Source organism: Dipodomys merriami, unplaced genomic scaffold (genome assembly GCF_024711535.1).
Source record: "Dipodomys merriami isolate MVZ:Mamm:240054 unplaced genomic scaffold, mDipMer1.0.p SCAF_9, whole genome shotgun sequence".
Lineage (NCBI taxonomy): Eukaryota > Metazoa > Chordata > Mammalia > Rodentia > Heteromyidae > Dipodomys > Dipodomys merriami.
Window position 1 is genome coordinate 58,989,368 of NW_027206512.1, and position 17,241 is coordinate 59,006,608.

The window sequence follows — 17,241 nt, forward strand, 5'->3', positions numbered from 1 at the left end:
GAGACAATCAGACACAGCGGGGAGTCAAGTCAAGCAGGAAAACTCATTTATTAACACAGAACAAACCCTTTTTAAAGCAAAAAAGAGCGGGTGGCATGGCAGGGGAGGAAGAGGAACCAATCAGTGTCAAGGTCACACCTTATTATGCACCTAAGCTTCCATGGGCTGGTTACGCACTGAATGTAAGGCAAATTGGGCTCTGCCCACTCAACTCCCTCTCAGCGCCATCTTTGCTGCCCATGTGCTCTACAATGCCCGAGCCACCTTGGAATTTGGGAGTAAAGCATTCTTTCTCTTTCAAAGCATTTTTGTCACTATCTCCATTTTAGTACTTGGCATATTTTATGTTCTTTTCTAGAATGTATACAATTTTGTATGTGTGATGTCATTTCTTGTATCCTTAGAAATTTGGCGACGGAGGTAATGCCCTGCTCATATTGGTGTTTTTCTGTATTCACAGAAGGCAGCCTGGTGATTTACACGTAGCATCATTACAATACTTATTCAATTAGTGAGCAGAGAAAATGATTCATAGAAACTTATCTGAAACAAAGGAGGGGGCAACAATGCTTGATAAGAAATGCACTCATTACCTTGTCCATGTAATTGTAACCCCTCTATATGGTATTTCCCCAATTAAAAAAAAAATATATGAAACTTACCTGAAAGGAAAGACAAAGGGAAGTTGATGACAAAATCCAGAGGAATAGCAGATGCGACAAAAATCACGGATGAGAGTAACTGGGCAATTATAGTTCAGGTGGTGACAAAATGGCAGAGTGGATTAAGGAAGGTTTAGACTTGGAAGGCACAACTATTTGTTCAGATGTTTTGGCTTCTCTTCCCTTTCCTTCCTCTCATTCCTCCTGTCAGCGCACTAGTAATATAAGGGGATATGTTCTCGGCATCGTTTGAATTTAAGAATTAGGGAATTCATAGGAAATACATGTCTTATTAGAATGTAAAGTAGTGTCCTTATTTGTGAGAATGCTCTTAGGAAAAATCTTGGTCCTGAAAAATCATTAGGTTAAAGGAGTTGGGAGGATGACCTATTAGCCGTGCATCTCTGCTGTAACTGCCTTTTCCTAGGCTTTCTCTTTCCCTAGGCTTTTCAGCTTTTTCAAATATAAATAACAATGATATGTTGAGGAAGGGATGGGAGAATACAATGTTTAATTCTTTGCTTGGACTCTATTATACACACATACACACACACACACACACACACACAAACAAACACACACACACACCCCACTCCCCCCTTGGTATGCCTACTGTCTTTCTAAGTATAAACTCTTCTCTAAATCACAGCCCCAGAAAAAGCAGGTTCTGTGCACACTTAGCCTTGAGTCAATCTGCTCTTCCCAATGAATTGTGGCCATGTGCTCACCACATGCGAGGATGAATGAAGGTAAGGTTTTTGTCTTAACTCATATTCCTTCTGATGTGGTGCCATTGTGTCTGGCCCTTACCCATCTCACTGAATGTATACAAGTGGGTGAATATACACAAGCATGAAAGAATGAATAATCGAACAAAGAAATTTATCATTTCACTTTAATTTGCTTCAAAAACTACTCAGCATCTCTTATCTGTGTTTTGGCCTATAGCCATTTGAGAATTGTCAAAGACTTTGGTATGTTATGATTCTCAAATAACAGACAAAAACATAGTTTTATGAAGATTTAATAAGGCAATAACATTGCCAGCTGATTTTTATCATTAAGGACATTTAATAAAATTTTTGTTAACATTGTTTTCAATTTGTTTAAATATTTACGAACATGACTTTCCAGAGAAAGCAATATCTGGAGGCTATTCTATAGAGTTCATCTTGGTGTGGTTGCGACTCTTTGGTGTTTTACCTTGTTTTGATAAATTCTGCCAGAACTATTCCTTAAAAGCGGCGGAGCGGCTTTGGTGCCCCTTCCTTCCTGCTTGATCCATCTTCCCCGCATCCCAGATGAAAGCCAAGTGACAGCCACAGTGATCTTGGAAGATTCAGGTCCCTCGGTGTGGTGTTCACAGTTCATCATCTTCTGATAGGGAATCCAGATAATCCGAGTCAACGTAGAGGAGAAATCCAGAAAATAAGCTATCTGCCCAGCCTGGGTCTGAGAAGAGGCCATTCTGGTCATTGAAGAAAATCTCCAGCCAGACTTCATCCTCTGGCTGCAGGTAGATGACGGTGGACCCGGAAGCGACGTCGTGGTTCCCCGTATTGGCATCGAAGGTCCTTATCCGGTACTGTCCATTGTGGACCAGCCCGATGGCTAGGTGCTTGTTGGCCAACGTGATATCATAAGAAAAATAATAGATTCCTGGGAAAGCGCAGATGAACTTCCCGGTGGCGGGGTTGTAGTGCTCCCCCTCATTGAAGAGAACCTTGTTAAATAGGATAGGCAGTCTTTCTTCGGGGTAGCTGGTTGTGATGCCCACGGAAAAGGCGGACTTGAGCACCAGGCTGCCGCATCTGCACACGCCGGGCAGCCCGGGCTGGCCCTGTTCTCCACGGTCTCCCTTGGCTCCAGGAGGGCCCACCGGCCCAACTTCTCCTTTCTCTCCCTCGGGTCCCATGGGTCCTTTCTTCCCGGTCTCTCCTTGGTCCCCTTTCTCTCCAGCAAGACCCAGGGGTCCAGTCTTACCTCTTAGACCTTCAAAAAGAGTTGATAATTTGGATCAGTGGTTTCTTTAAAGAGTTACTAACAGCTTACCCACATCATCTCAGCACAACCTAACGAATCGTTCAGCCGACCTGCATGCAACAGTGTATCTTTAAGTAAGAAATCCTTTAAGAATCCTTAGTGCACTAAAAACATAGAAACATTTGAACAGAATTTTACATCCATTTTCACAAGTATGAGAGTCTTCATTTACGCCATGACTAATGAAGATAATTAACCCTCACTTTTGTGATGAATCCTTTGCTTCTCACCAAAATCCAGGTACTTACTGGTCACTGTAGGAAGAATTTATTATGATAATCTTACTCCCTACAGGAAGTTCTTGGGGGTGGGGGTGGGGGCAAGATAGAACCAGACAAGTCCTTAGAAACTATTTCACCTCATTTTGCATTAGTATTAATAATAAAAGAATCACAATGAAGAGTACTTATGTTTATTAACCATTTACTATGCAGCAAGAGCAATGTTTCATTTGCATGCACTGTCTTATTGACACCTTACAAGGGGGAGGCAAGTGGGGAAGAATGCAGTCTTGAGGTTCAAGGCATCTGTTGAAAAATAAAGAAAACTGAGGGAAGGGAGGTTGAGGGGGAGGAAAGAATGACCAAAGGGGTGACATTGATCAAGAGGCCCTGTGTTCATGAAATGCTTTGTTGAATGGCAGCTCCTTTGTGGAACTACTTAAAGATCATACAAGTTTATTAAACAACAGAAAACCCAAACAACAAAAAAGGAAATGAATGTTCAACTGAACCCCATATTTTTGCACAACTATCTAAAGATAATAGGATAAATAACAAACACTTTATGAAAAAGCAGGAACTTCTACTTCCACTGTCAATGAGGAAAGTGAACCATTGAGAAATCAGTTTGTTTAAGGGGACTGATGATTAGTGAGCAATGGCAGAAGATCTGAACTCATTCCTGCTTTACTCAGCTGCCTCCGTCTCCACCACTGGGAGTGTGGTCGAAGTGTAAATTGTAAAGGGTGGCTGATGCCTGGAGAAGGCTCAGTATGCCATACTAACAAAAGTATTATAAGTGTCACTACCATATACTAAATCCTGTTAGTCCCAGAGTAATGAAGAAGCACGCTTGCATAGCAAGTTGGGACTCTAACCCATGTCATCCTCATCTCCCTCTGTCCAGCTATCTCTTACCTTTGGGGCTGAACTCAAGAATCCTAATTCTGGCTGACTTGGCTGTGTGGTTGGATTCTTTTAAGCAAGGCCTTTGAGAGTTTTTTCTTTTCTTTTCCTCAGTTGTGGGGCTCAAACTTAGAGCCTGGTGCTGTCCCTGAGCTTTATCACTCAAGGCTAGCACTCGACCACTTTGAGCCACAGCACCACTTCTGGTTTTCTGGTGGTTAAGTGGAGATAAGAATCTCATGGACTTTCCTGCCTGGGCTGGCTTCAAATGGTGATCCTCAGATCTCAGCCTCCTGAGTAGGTAGAATGACACGTGTGAGCCACCAGCATCTGGCTGATTTTTATTTTATATGTAGAAGAGAAGTAATAGTTGTGAAAGGATCTCAACAAATTCAAACTCCACCATACAGGGTTATTTTCTGTATGTCCAAGTTATGTTCAAATTTTTATATCTGAATATCCACTAAAGGCTAAATGCAAAAGAAAGAAAGAAAGAAAAAAAAAGGTGGACTCAGTTGGAAGTAAAAGGCAAATATACTTTTTTTTGGGTAAAAATAGGAATGACTCAATATCATAAAAAGATGTTATCTAGTTTTATGAGCAATTCCATTGAACAAATAGTGCTTATATAAGAATATTTTCTCCTAAAGGAACCAAATTTTCAGTGATCTGTAATGTACTTTTGCCGTCAGAGAAAATAGTTGATGCAGTTTCTCTTTTTAACCATGTTTTTGTTCTCAAGAATTTTTATGAAGCCAAGGCTTTTTAATCTTGATAGTTTTGATATCATTTATTTGCATGTTACACATACGTCAACATTGTTGTTTTCCCCAGTTAGTTGGCAAAGTCAGCAATAGAGTGTTCTGGACAATGTAAATTGAAGGGAAATGAAATCTGTATCTATCCTTAAGACACCAAGTACTCTGTTTTAATAATTTTTGGAAAGCAGCTGTTCAACAATTTATGATGCATACTTCTAACAATGAATGTGATTCTTTCTTGGTGAGTTGGGATTACTGTCTTGTCCCCTAGCTGTAGATGGGTTCTGTTGTTAAGTTAAAACTCTACTAGTTCCAGCAAGAACACATTCTGATATCTTTTTATTGAAATAAGATATTAATAGTCTGAAATTTCCTTGTTCATTTTTTTGGGTAGAAGTGGAACAGCCAAGCTATTTTGCTATTAAGTTAACTTTAGAATCAATGTCTGTGGCTTTTAAATGATCATTTGTCTTCATTAGGAGCTGCACTTTCTTTCTCTGTCGTCATCCATTGGCCTTTGATGCATTAATCGGGGGAAAACAAAGGAGGAGGCAACAATGGTCAATAGGAAATGTACTCATTACCTTGCTCATGTAACTGTAACCCCTCTGTACAGCATTTTTGCAATAAAAAAGTGCACAAAATTACACGAAAAAATCATTTTGGTCCTAGTAATGATTTTAAACCTAAGATTTCATTACAAACTCACTCCTCCCACCTCTGATTTCCAGCAAGTCACTCCTTGTCTGATTTCAAATATTCCATTTGTTAATATGGAGAAAATGAGCCTAAGTTTACCTCAAACTTAGAGGCAAAGTAGTCAGTGGTTCTGGGACAAAAACCTGTCAGCCATAGTTACTGGGTCTAAAGAAGGAGCTTGATCTCTCAGATTTAAACTTCCCAGTGTTGAAACTACTGAGATTGAATCATAAGAAGTATTGGAATGCAAATAATAGTAATGGAATAATATTAGTATTAGAATCATAACATTGGAATCTCAATGCTTGGATTTTCTATAACAATATTTAGTACGCTCAACTGCTGGCTGATCATCATGGATCATTAATTTACAGCAGTTATTCATTTTTTTCTGAAAAAGAAAGTTCATATGTTCAGGACCTACAGATTAAGACTAGAAAGAAGGGAGGAATTATTCTCCCTACTCAGATAAATGCTTGCATAGAGAGGAGAATTCTGAGTCATGGTTGGTTAATGCTTAGCTACTGTAGCCCAGACAGAAAGAATTTCTTCTTAATTCCCCATGAAGTATGTTTTTCTGTATTTGACCTTCCATGTCATCTACCTAGCCACCATTTATGGATTTTTGCATATACTCAGAAAGCAAGGTAACTGGGTGTCGGTGGCTCATGCCTGTACTCCTAGCTATTCAGGAAGCTGAAATCTGAGGATCAAAGCACAGGAAAAAAATGTTTGTGAGACTCTTATGTCTAACCAGTAAAAAGCCACTAGCAGAGTTATAAGTACATGAACATAGGTGGATTGGTGGAGATGGAGTATAACCACATATGATTCAAACTGTAGGGATTCAAAATACTAAAATCTGAGATGACACTAAAATTTCATGGGACAGCTTAAATACTTTGAGCATACCATATGGCTATCTTTGCAGATCTAAATATAACAGCTAACATTTACTGAATGCCTACTACAGAGCAGGTATGCTCCAAAGTGTTTGCATGTATTCTTGTTTTCATGCTTCACAATCACCTTTACTATTACTGGCTTAAAACAAGGGAATTGAGAGAGATTAGAAAGGCTTCCCCAAGAATAAGTAACTGAAAGAGCCAAGATCTCTCTCTCTCTCTCTCTCTCTCTCTCTCTCTCTCTCTCTCTCTCTCTCTCTCTCTCTCTCTCTCATTGTTAGTATAAAGGAGATTTTTCTGACATCAATGTTTATACATTTGGCAATGATATTATTTTTAGATACAGTAAAACTAAATGTATCAGTAATATCTCACCATAATCTTGATGCTGTTATCTGTTTCCAAAGATATTCCTGGCTCAGTGGTAACCTGTCCGCTAGACAGAGCCTTTTGAATAATTACATTTAGTGTCTAGATTCAAGGTTCTGATGTTGTATCTTTACTTACAGATATCTAATAGTGAACAGTGGATAGTTATTAGCTATTCATTTGTCAACTATTTCCTGCAAGGAAAATTCATTTATTTTACAATATCTGAATTTTGTTGTATTGTCTCACAGAAACCCAGGAAATCATGATGGTTAGATTAAAAGCATGGTTCCTAGAGCTAATGATTTCTCCCTCCCTTCCTATTCTTTGTCTCAACTTTACCTTCAGAAAGTTGTTTTCAAAGATTGATTCCAAATCCCATCCTCTTTTAAAAGTTCACGCAGCCTATGTGGAATTTCCACGTGGTTTACCTTGAAGGGGGGCACAGTCTGGCAAGCTTCTCAGGCCAACTTATTTGTGGTAGGACAAAAGTGGGAATTACGGAAGGGCGAGGGGACAGTTGTGTTGCTGTCAGGAGCTGTAGAAATCTCAGTTTTCATTACTACAGGCCAGGAGGAAGGCGGTGAACTGGGAGAGATAGCAATGTGAGGCTACTGTCATTTCATCTGTGAAAAATAAAGTCTAGAATCCTTTGCGGGGGCGGGGGGGATCTATATTCAGTGTATCAGTAGAGGACAGAATGACACTGGATGTCTGGCTTCTAATTTTCAACTGTGTTCAGTTTGTAGACCTCTCACCCTGCCCATCTGTCTCTCTATCCTTGCACTGAGCCATTGTTTGGAGCTTGGTTACCTCAGGCATCTAACATCACAGTCTACCTCTGGCAGGCATGAAAATCGCACCTGCTATGCCTATTGCCTCTAAACCATCTCATCATGCCATGGGATTCCTCACTCCCCTATACGCTAATGTCTGTCTGAGTTGTCATGTAATAATGCAAGGATTCAGGTCAAAAGATCAATGCAGTATCTGAAGAACAGTAAGGACTGAATAATATTTTTTCTTTCTATGGGTAATAGGGCTTGAACTCAGGGCCTATATACTGTCTCTGAGTTCTTTTGCTCAAAGTGGGTGCTCAAAGTTGAGGTACAGCTCCACTTCCAGCTTTTTAGCAGTTAATTGGAGATAAGAGGCTCAAGCCCCAGCTGGCATTGAACGATGACCCTCAGATCTCAGCTAGGACTAATTGCTAGGACTACAGATAGGCACCACTGGTGCCTAGCTAAATTCTTATGATGAATAATGGTGAGATACAGAAGAAAAAAAGCAGGAGCAAAGACAGAGGGAATCGTTTCCAGGTGGGGTGAACAAGGTGTATTTTTTTAATGGAGTTCATATATTACCTGCAGTTCCTTTTTCACCTTTCTCTCCCTTCCTGCCATCTCTGCCATCTCTTCCTGGAAGGCCAATGCGGCCATGGGGCCCAGGTGAACCATTTGCTCCAGGTGGGCCTGGGGGTCCAGATAAGCCAGGGATGCTACAGATGTACTTCGGGCTGTAGTTCTCTCCTTTGGCCTGGTTGCCCCGAGGCTGTCCACTTGCACAGATGGCAAAGCTTGTAACATAGAGCAAGACAAACATCTTTGGCTCTGGAAGAGAAACACACACGGACATAAAGGCACCCTCTCAGGGTGAGGGTTTCGCATAATCCGTTCCGTCTGAGCGTGAAGAGACACATTTGTGAGAACTCACTCCAGCGTGTGTCTTTTCCACATGTGTAAAGCTCTCTTCCCCTTCCCCCCCACCCCCCAGCCCCATGGCAGGCTGCTAGCACACGCTTTTGACACAGAGTTCCCACTGCCCTGGTGCAGATGAAGGACTGGTTTAAGTTTTTTCAATGAAGTTTTTGCCAAATTATCCCTTTAAAAAAATAGCAAATGAAAGGTGGAAAGGAATAAGATCAGTATTGGAACTGTTGACCCACTTGGAGACGAGATGATTACTGCTCATGAGGTTTTTTTTGTTTTTGTTTTTGGTGTCAATCCTGGGGCTTGAACTCAGGGCCTGGATACTAACCCTTAGCTTTATTGCTCAAAGCTGGTATTCTACCACTTGAGCCATGCTCCACTTCCAGAATTTTGGTGGCTAATTAGAGATTAGAATCTTAGACACTTTCCTGTCTGGAGGGCTTTGAACTGCCATCCTTGGCTTCCAGGTGTGATCAGTACCCGGCCCCCTCTCAGTTTACTCCATACATCTTCCCAGCCCTTTTTGTCAATGATGTACAGGAAATGAGACTGTGACACAGCCATAATCCCTTAACAATTGCAGTATGTCAATAATTGTTCTTTCTAACAAGTTATTCTTGACATTAAATATCATTGCTTTGCTCTGTACTTTTATGTCTATAGCCACCCATTATGTTGTTCTCAGTGTTCTGTCAACATAAACACCATCTGGATATCTCTCTGACTAATCTCTGCATGCATCCTGGGTCATTTTCTTAGGATTCTTGGGCTTTTGATAACAGAGTGAAGGAAAAGGCATTTTTTTCAGGAAAACCATCTTTTTCACTGGATAATCATGGGTAATGCCAGTTCACGTTAATTGGAGTACCGTGCATATCCGGAGGGGAGTCTCAAACTTTAATTTAAAATCTGCAGGATATAATGCTGTGGCGCCCCATTAAGCTGTTAGCACTCCGGGTCAATTAAAGAGCTGTGTGAAATTAAGCCATGCGTGGTGCCACGCTGCTCTGAACGAAACAGGCAGCAGCGTGCCTCAGTTCTAATTTAAGAGGACTTGGGTTCACCCTCCACAAAGCTGCAAAAGTGGGGAAGGACTAGTCCTTTATTCGAAGGGAATCCTGGAATACAGACTGAGGGTGGATGGAGAGGGACAGTATAGGCTGAACAACCTGATATTTTAAGGTAAATATATGATCCTTAGGATGAACAAAAAAGCCAAGCCTGAACATGAGTGCCCCTCGCCCCCCCCACCAAGTTCCAGCCCCAGTACTGGTATGTGTGCATGCATGTGTGTATGTGTCTGTGTGTGTGCACACTCACACACATACCACCACCACCACCACCACCACCACTGGAACGAGGTAATCAATTCAGTACACAGCATAATCTAACTACAGAATATTTTAAAAATCCCCTAAAGAAAATATATCCATTAGTAGGCATAGCTCAATATGTTTTAAAGCATTACATTATGCAAATGTATGTGTACAGTGTACTAAAGTGCAGTTTTTATTTTATACTTTTGTGTTCCTTTAGAGTTAGAAAAATCAAAGCTCTGGAAACAATGCTAATCCTAAAACAGGTCTGTTCGGGCTGCTAATTGGAGCTTTTTTTGTCTTATATTTCTGTAGAGACATCAATGTAACAGGATTTTAGCTTTTAAAACACATATTTAAAACTACATATTATATACCAGAGCTTTCATGTTAATGATTGTTTTGAATCTTTAAGACCAAATTGTTGACTAGTAGTAGAGACTGGTTCCTAAAGTTTTCAGTCAAAGGATCTTTTGTTTGCTAATCTAGTGATGGGAAACACTTGGAGAAATATTATTTTAGTCCATGTAAGGGTTGTGCTAGCTAACACTTTCATTGATTGAGATATCCTTTTGGAAATTACTAACAACATATAAGCATACTTTTGCTTCTAGAAAGAAAAAATGCTGATGGAAATGGAAAACATTATAGCAATTCTCTAAAAAAGTTAAATATGAAGTTACCATAGAACCTAGCAATTCTACTTCTGAGTATATATTCAAATGAAGTAAACCTAGAGACTCAAACAGATTTTAACAACATTATCTGTGGTAGCCAAAATGTAGAAGTAGCCAGTGTCTAGTGACCAATGATTGGATAAACAAAACATAGTAAACACATACAATGAAACATTATTTGGTCTCATAAAGGAAGGATCTAATACAACATGGGTGAATGAGCCTTCAAGACATCATGCGATCCGACGTTAGCCACTCACCAAAGGACAAACATGCATGATTTCTATCACGTTCTTTAGTCACTTTTAGAGAGGCTGAGATTCTACAGTCTCTCTGTGGCTGTGCCTGAGCTGTCCTAAGATGGTACCATCAGGATTTGAACCGAGTTTCTTTTTTGTCTCTGAACCCTTGAGGGAGGGAAGCTATCATATAAGATTTCAGGACAAAGGGCTGGATTTGATCGTTAATTCAAGTGGAAAATGCATGTGGCCTGGAAATCATTGGAAAGGGAATAGGTGATCAGGGAGAGGCAACACAGGACTTCTTGTCCTCCAATGTGGAGATTTCATTCCAGTAAGGCTTTGTTTTTTCCTGGCTATATAAGGAGAGGTGCTGACTTGGAATAGGATGGGGCCTTTACCTGTCCGCACGCAGTTTCTTCTGTGATGCAGCTCTGATGTTCTTTCCGTTGGGATCCTGATTTCCTCTGTTGAACTGTTTTTCCTGTGTCAATCAACTCCCTGGCCTTAACACTAGACAGGCCCTCACAAAGGTCATGCAATATCTGGTGTCATGGCTTGGTCCCTAGCAATGAGCAAACTCACATTGTAGGACAGAAACTGGGCGGTGATAGTAGAGGCCGAGTAAAGAACGAATGAAGGAAAAAAAAGTATATATTCATCAGTGTTTAGTATTATCCAAAGTTCACAATTTATAAAGTTTGGGCTTTTTTCAAATGTAATATGATGGTACCACAGTAAAAAAAAATCCTAGTATTTACAAAATATTTAATAGTCTACAAAGCCATGCTAAGTTCTTGTCATCCTCCTAAAGACCTTTAGCCCCATGGAAGCAAGGTCCAGGAGCCATTGTCCATGGTTGTGAAGCTAGAGTCAGACCAGAGAGTTAGAACAAGGTCCCCACTTTTCCTGGATTCTTAATATAGAACCACCTGTTTAATATACTAAAAATCTACCCTAAGGAAGACAAGCCACTGCACCTACATTTGCCAAACTTCTACAAAGAGGAAAAACATGCCATACCGTGCTCTGAGTTGGTTTCCTTCAGGATTCTCAGTGCATAAGGGATCTGAGGATCTTTCATGAGAGTTCAGTGAAAAACTTGCTTTTGGTACCAGACAGAATGGTGGGTCCAAGTTCTCAAAAGATTTCTGAAATAGTTGTGCTAAAAATAGTCCCATATAATCCCAAAGAGCCAGAGGCCCTGGAAGTTATTCATCCTGCAAAGCTCAACTCAGGGACCAGTTAAAACAACTGTTTTCTTTGGGATAAGCTCAAAATGCCTGCTTTCCTTGACTGGTCAGTTTTGAAGCTTCTCCATCTCTGATGTGCTGTGGCCTCGTTTTCAGATTGGTTTATTTAGTGCTTTCCCTGTTCATTTGTTTTCCATTGAGTGGAGGGTCCAGGAAAAAAAAATGACTCTCCGCTTGGAAATGAGAGTTGTTAAGTTAAAGAGTCGATTCCTATTAGAGAGTTTCTGAAGTAGAATCTTTAGAGTCTAGACCCAGGTGGTGTCCTGGAAGAGTTAGGGGGCACTACTCCAATCCTTGGTAAACATGGCAGGAAAATAGTCCTTCGCTCTATCGGTTGCATGAAAGTAAGAGGGAATGAGTACCATACTGACGTTTTCTTTGTTCTTTGTTGAATGGATAAATGATTGAGGATTTTCAGACTAATGGGCCTTTGTTCCCACAAAGAACCCATCATAACAACTCAAAAAGAGGAACGATTGTCCAACGTCTAAGACTAGTCATCTTTGGTGCAATCAATTTCTTTGTGTCTTTTTCATAGGGATTTCTCATATCTCCTTGGCAACAGCAATATATAATTCATAGATGTCATTTATGGAGCTTAAGTGACTGGAAAAAAATCTTGTTTTTCTCTTGCTTTCTCCCTTATTCTTTTCAAGCAAGGAGAACTCTAAAGGAAAGAATTGTTTCCAAGAGTTAGGGATGTGAATACAGCCCACACATTTAACCAGACAGCAGTGGACTCCATATTCTAATAGGGTTTATTCTTTGTCTTAATTACCCAGGAAATGGTCTTTTGAATTTGCTGTCTTTCAATATCGGAATGCTGTCTTGGCATGGCAATAAAATACCTTGAGCATAGAGGCAAGTCACTTTTTATTTGTGAATTAGGGTAGAATATCATCAGAGTCCCTCAATTGTTTTCTCATCCTCAAAGTAAAATGGTGAGCCTGCATAATTTCTAAGGTCCTTATAATTCTGAATATTCTCTCACAAGGTGTATCAATTGTCAGTTTTAATTTCAGGTGGTCCCAACTTTTAATATGTGTATTTGTTTATAAGTGATGATCTGTTCTAGAAAGGGTTTTTATCATTCAATTTTTGGAAAACAAAATCTCTGCCACAGAATTTGAGTAATTTTGATGGCCAATAACAGGATAGATGTGGTCTCATCTTTCTACTCATTTAGCCATATGTTGGCATAATTTATAGATACTCATATTTGTGTGTGTTTGTGTGTGAGTACACGTGCATGTGTGCTTCATACCTTCTCTAATATCTTTTTAATGTTGCCTACTACAGTGCAGATTTTTTAAATCTTTTTTTTTCATGTTAGTCTTAGGGCTTGAACTCAGAGCCCAAGTGCTGTCCCTGAGCTTCTTTTGCTTAAGGCTTGTGTTCTACCAATTGAGCCATAGTGTCATGTTCCAGGGTTTTGGTGATTAATTAGAGGTAAGAATGTCACAGACTTTCCTTCCTGGGCTAGCTTTGAGCTGTCATCCTTAGATCTCAGCCTCTTGAGTATCTAGGAGTACAGGCATGAACCACCAGCACCCAGCTTTTTTTTTTTTTTTTTTTTTTAAAAACTAGTATCACTTACTTGGATTCCATCCAACTAGTGGATTTCATCTCAATATGTCCATATAGGCATAAAATGTAACTTGATCAGATTTCTCTTTTGTTACTTCCCTCAAATCAGTCTCAACAAGCTCCACTGTTCCATATTTATATATGTACATAATAGAAAATTATTTTTTAACCCATAATAGCTGTATAAGTTAAAGGGAATCAGTGTGATATTTCCACACATACATACAGCATGTCCTGATCAAATCTAATTTTCTTTTATACTACGCTCCCCCATCCTAATCTCTATTAATCACTATTCTGCATTCATGTTTATCACATTTGAGGTGACAAGATTTCTCACCTTTTTTTAATTGAAGAATTAAAAAAAATTATTGTCAAGGTGATGTACGGAGGAGTTACAGTTACATAAGTAGGGTAGTGATTACATTTCTCTTTTATTCTGTGATTTTTTTTTTTATTGTGAAAATACCGTACAGAGGGGTTACAATTAAGTGATTACATTTCTTGTCTCTTTGTTACCCTTTCCCTCATTTTTCTCCCTCTTTCCCTTCCCTCAACTCCCCAAGTTGTACAGATCAGACAACATATTGTCTTGTGAGTATTGCTGTTGCATAGATTCTCCCTTTGTTCTCTGACATTTCATAGTATTTTCTCTGCTTGCAACATTTTATTTTTGCCCTTTTTAAAAAATATTTTTTATTTCAAATAACTTAATTGAATTTATGTCTTCCTGGATTTATTTATTTATTTTTAATCCACAGAGAATGAATCTTTGAACTGTTCTCTTCCAACATTCACAACGTAGATATGGATAACACTTGCTGGTCTCTATTTCCTTTGGTCATTTTCACACATAGTTAGCAGCAGTGGGGGAGAATCGATGCGTAGAAAAACATGCTGCAGGGAGCTCTGACTTTGAGAAACATGTGATTCCGAGTTCCCTGCCGCCCACCTGAAGACCAAGGTCTTAGGCCATCTTCTCCAGGCAGGCCGTTTCCCCCGTAAGTGTGTGCTTTCATTTCCCTATTGAATTCAGCTCAAATCTAGTCAGTGTTCTCATGGCACCTAACAATGTGCAGCTCTCAAAAATGCAGAACAGCCGGGCGCTGGTGGCTCACGCCTGTAATCCTAGCTACTCAGGAGGCTGAGATCTGAGGATCACGGTTCAAAGCCAGCCCGGGCAGGAGAGACCGTGAGACTCCTATCTCCAATAAACCACCAGAAAACCGGAAGTGGCGCTGTAGCTCAAGTGGTAGAGCGCTCGCCTTGAGCTGAAGAGCTGAGGGACAGCACCCAGGCCCAGAGTTCAAGCCCCACGACCGACAAAAAAAAAAAAAAAAAAAATGCAGAACATAATTGTAGCTTTTATAGTTCCTAGTGTGTAAATACTTTACTATGGTCAATTTCTAGGTACCGATTTGACACTGACTGAATGCAGTGCTGAGAAGCTATGTACAGAATTAGCCCTATTGGCTGCTAAAATGGGCTCTGCACATCACACCAGTCATTGATCTCTTGGTCTCTCTCTCAACTCTATCCCCTTCCTTCCTCCCCCACTCCCCCCACTCCTCTCTCTCTGTCTCTCTTGTTATTCTCCCCACCCCGGCCATGGCAAAACACAGACTTTGTTTCTGACACTATACTTTTGCCTTTTTGGACTATAATACCAATGCAATGCTGGGTGCTGGTGGCTCACACCTGTAATCCTAGCTACCCAGGAAGCTGAGATCTGAGGATCGAGGTTCAAAGCCAGCCTAGGCAGGAAAGGCCGTGAGACTCTTATCTACAATAAACCATCAGAAAACCCTAAGTGGTGCTGTAGCTCAAGTGGTGGAGTGTTTACCTTGAGCTGAAGTGCTGAAGGACAACTCCCAGGCCCAGAGTTCAAGCGCCACAACTGACAAAAAAAAATGCAAAATCCAATATGCATACTTTTAAAGCTTTCCTATATAACAAAACATACTGCTTTAAATTTTTTTTAAACAAATGGTTGTACAAGAGGGTTATGATTTGGCCGATCCATTTCCATGTCTGGTGCATGCGGATCAGAGTCACCTACCATTTTCCTCTACCTCTTACCCCCATATTGCTTTCTAGTGTTACCTATGTTGCTGCGTTTTCCTTTGTAGCCGAGTGTTCCATTCTGTCATTGTACCACAAAGGGTCTATCCATGTCCTTCGTGCATGATGAACGTTAGTTTTCTTTCCAAGTCTTGTTATTCTGAACTAAAGCTACAATAAGCAGTCATGTATTGAGGTCTTTGTGTGTGGCTATGTTTTCACTTCTGATTGGAGTTTCTAGGTACTACATTAAGCTTATAAAGCTTGATGCTAAGTTTATTTTACTTTACAAGAAACTGCCAAACTATTTTAATGGAGGCTCTGCCTGCCAATTTGCATCTTCAGCAACAAGTATGAAAGTTCTAGTTGCTCCTTATCCTTGTCATCCTTTGGTGTTATTGGCTTTGCTTTCAAAATTTTGCCCCATGAATTGGTGTGTGGTGGTGTCACAATGTCTTATCTGTGTTTCCTAATCATCTCTTCATGTAATTATTTGTTACCCATAGATCTCAGGGGAAACATCAGTCAAATCATCTCTTTTCTACATACTAGGTTTTTTTTTGTCTTATAAGAGTTCTTTGTGTGTTCTAGATATATTTCAGATGTTTTTTGCAAATACTTTCCCAGTCTACAGCTTGACTTTAAAGCTTCTCAACATCTGTTGAACAGAAGTATTTAGTTTCAATTAAATTCAATTCTTTCATGGTGATTCTATCTTTGCTGACCCCAGGTTACAAGTGTGTCCTCAAGGAAATTTTTATCGTGATATATTTCACATTGAAGTTGACAACACAGTTAAAGTCAGTCTTCATCTGTGAACTCAGAGCCTGGATGCTGTCCCTGAACTTTTGAGCTCAAGGCTGGCACTCTACCACTTGAGACACAGCTCTGTTTCTGACTTTTTAGTGATTAATTGGAGATGAGTCTCACAGATTTTCCTTCCTACTCTTGTTTTTGAACTGTGATCCTCAGATCTCAGCCTCCTAAGTAGCTAGGATTTTAGGCGTGAACCACCAGCACCTGGCTATGAACTATTCTTGTAGAAAGTCAGGCTGAGACCTCTGACAACAATCCAGAAAGCCAATCTCTAACTCTTGTAACCTCCATCCTCAAATGGCTGGGATTGATTAGTGACCAATAACTGACATATTCCTTAATTTTTGTCTCCATTTCCAATTTAAGTCCAACCAGGGCAAGCTAGACCTGCCCCTCTCAGCATGCACAGAGCATGTCCCATTTCTAGCCAGCTGTGTCCTGCTTTCCCACACCACAGCCTCTGGTCAGGACACATCTTGAGTCTTCCTAGTTTTCATAAGACTTTCCCACTTCTCTCCCCTTTGAGCCTCTGAATAAACACAAGTGACAGAGGCACGCTTCCTGGGAAGCTCTGGGTAAAGAGCCTTTGCTTGTTCTCATGTGGTGGGTCCTTCTTTGATGTGAAGATGGCCTTTGCTTCATTTCTCAGCCGGTGGGAATACTAGCAGGAAGATGAAGGTCATTTATTGGAGCCCCCATCTATATGAGAAAACCAACCTCTACTTTTAAAAGATTTGCAGCCGGGTGCCAATGGCTCACGCCTGTCATCCTAGTTACTCAGGAGGCTGAGATCTGAGGATCACAGTTCAAAGTCAGCCTGGGCAGAAAAGTCCACAAGATTCTTATCTCCAATTAACTGTCAGAAAAAGCTGCCAGTGGCACGGTGGCCCAAGTGTTAAGAGTGCTAGCCAAGGGAAAAAAAGCTCAGGGGCAGCGCCCACACTCAGAATTCAAGCCCCAGGTGTGGCAAAAAAAAAAAAAAAAGAAAGAAAAAGATTTACAGCTTCTTAGGGGAAT

General features: G+C 40.4%; 1 protein-coding gene across 3 annotated transcripts in view; it reads right to left on the minus strand.

Annotated features, from left to right (window-relative positions):
• Positions 1-1,672: 1,672 nt before the first annotated feature.
• C1qtnf7 (C1q and TNF related 7) overlaps positions 1,673-17,241 on the minus strand; it is an 87,302-nt gene continuing 71,733 nt past the window's right edge. For 2 of the 3 annotated variants that reach the window (XM_070013040.1, XM_070013039.1), the window contains 2 exons: positions 7,931-8,176; positions 1,674-2,654 (listed from right to left, as the gene is read on the minus strand). In XM_070013040.1, coding sequence (XP_069869141.1) covers positions 2,023-2,654; positions 7,931-8,176 — 878 coding nt within the window. In that variant the 3' untranslated portion in view covers positions 1,674-2,022. Of the gene's footprint in view, positions 2,655-7,930; positions 8,177-17,241 lie in introns of all 3 variants that reach the window. The other variant, XM_070013041.1, reaches the window with a different exon arrangement.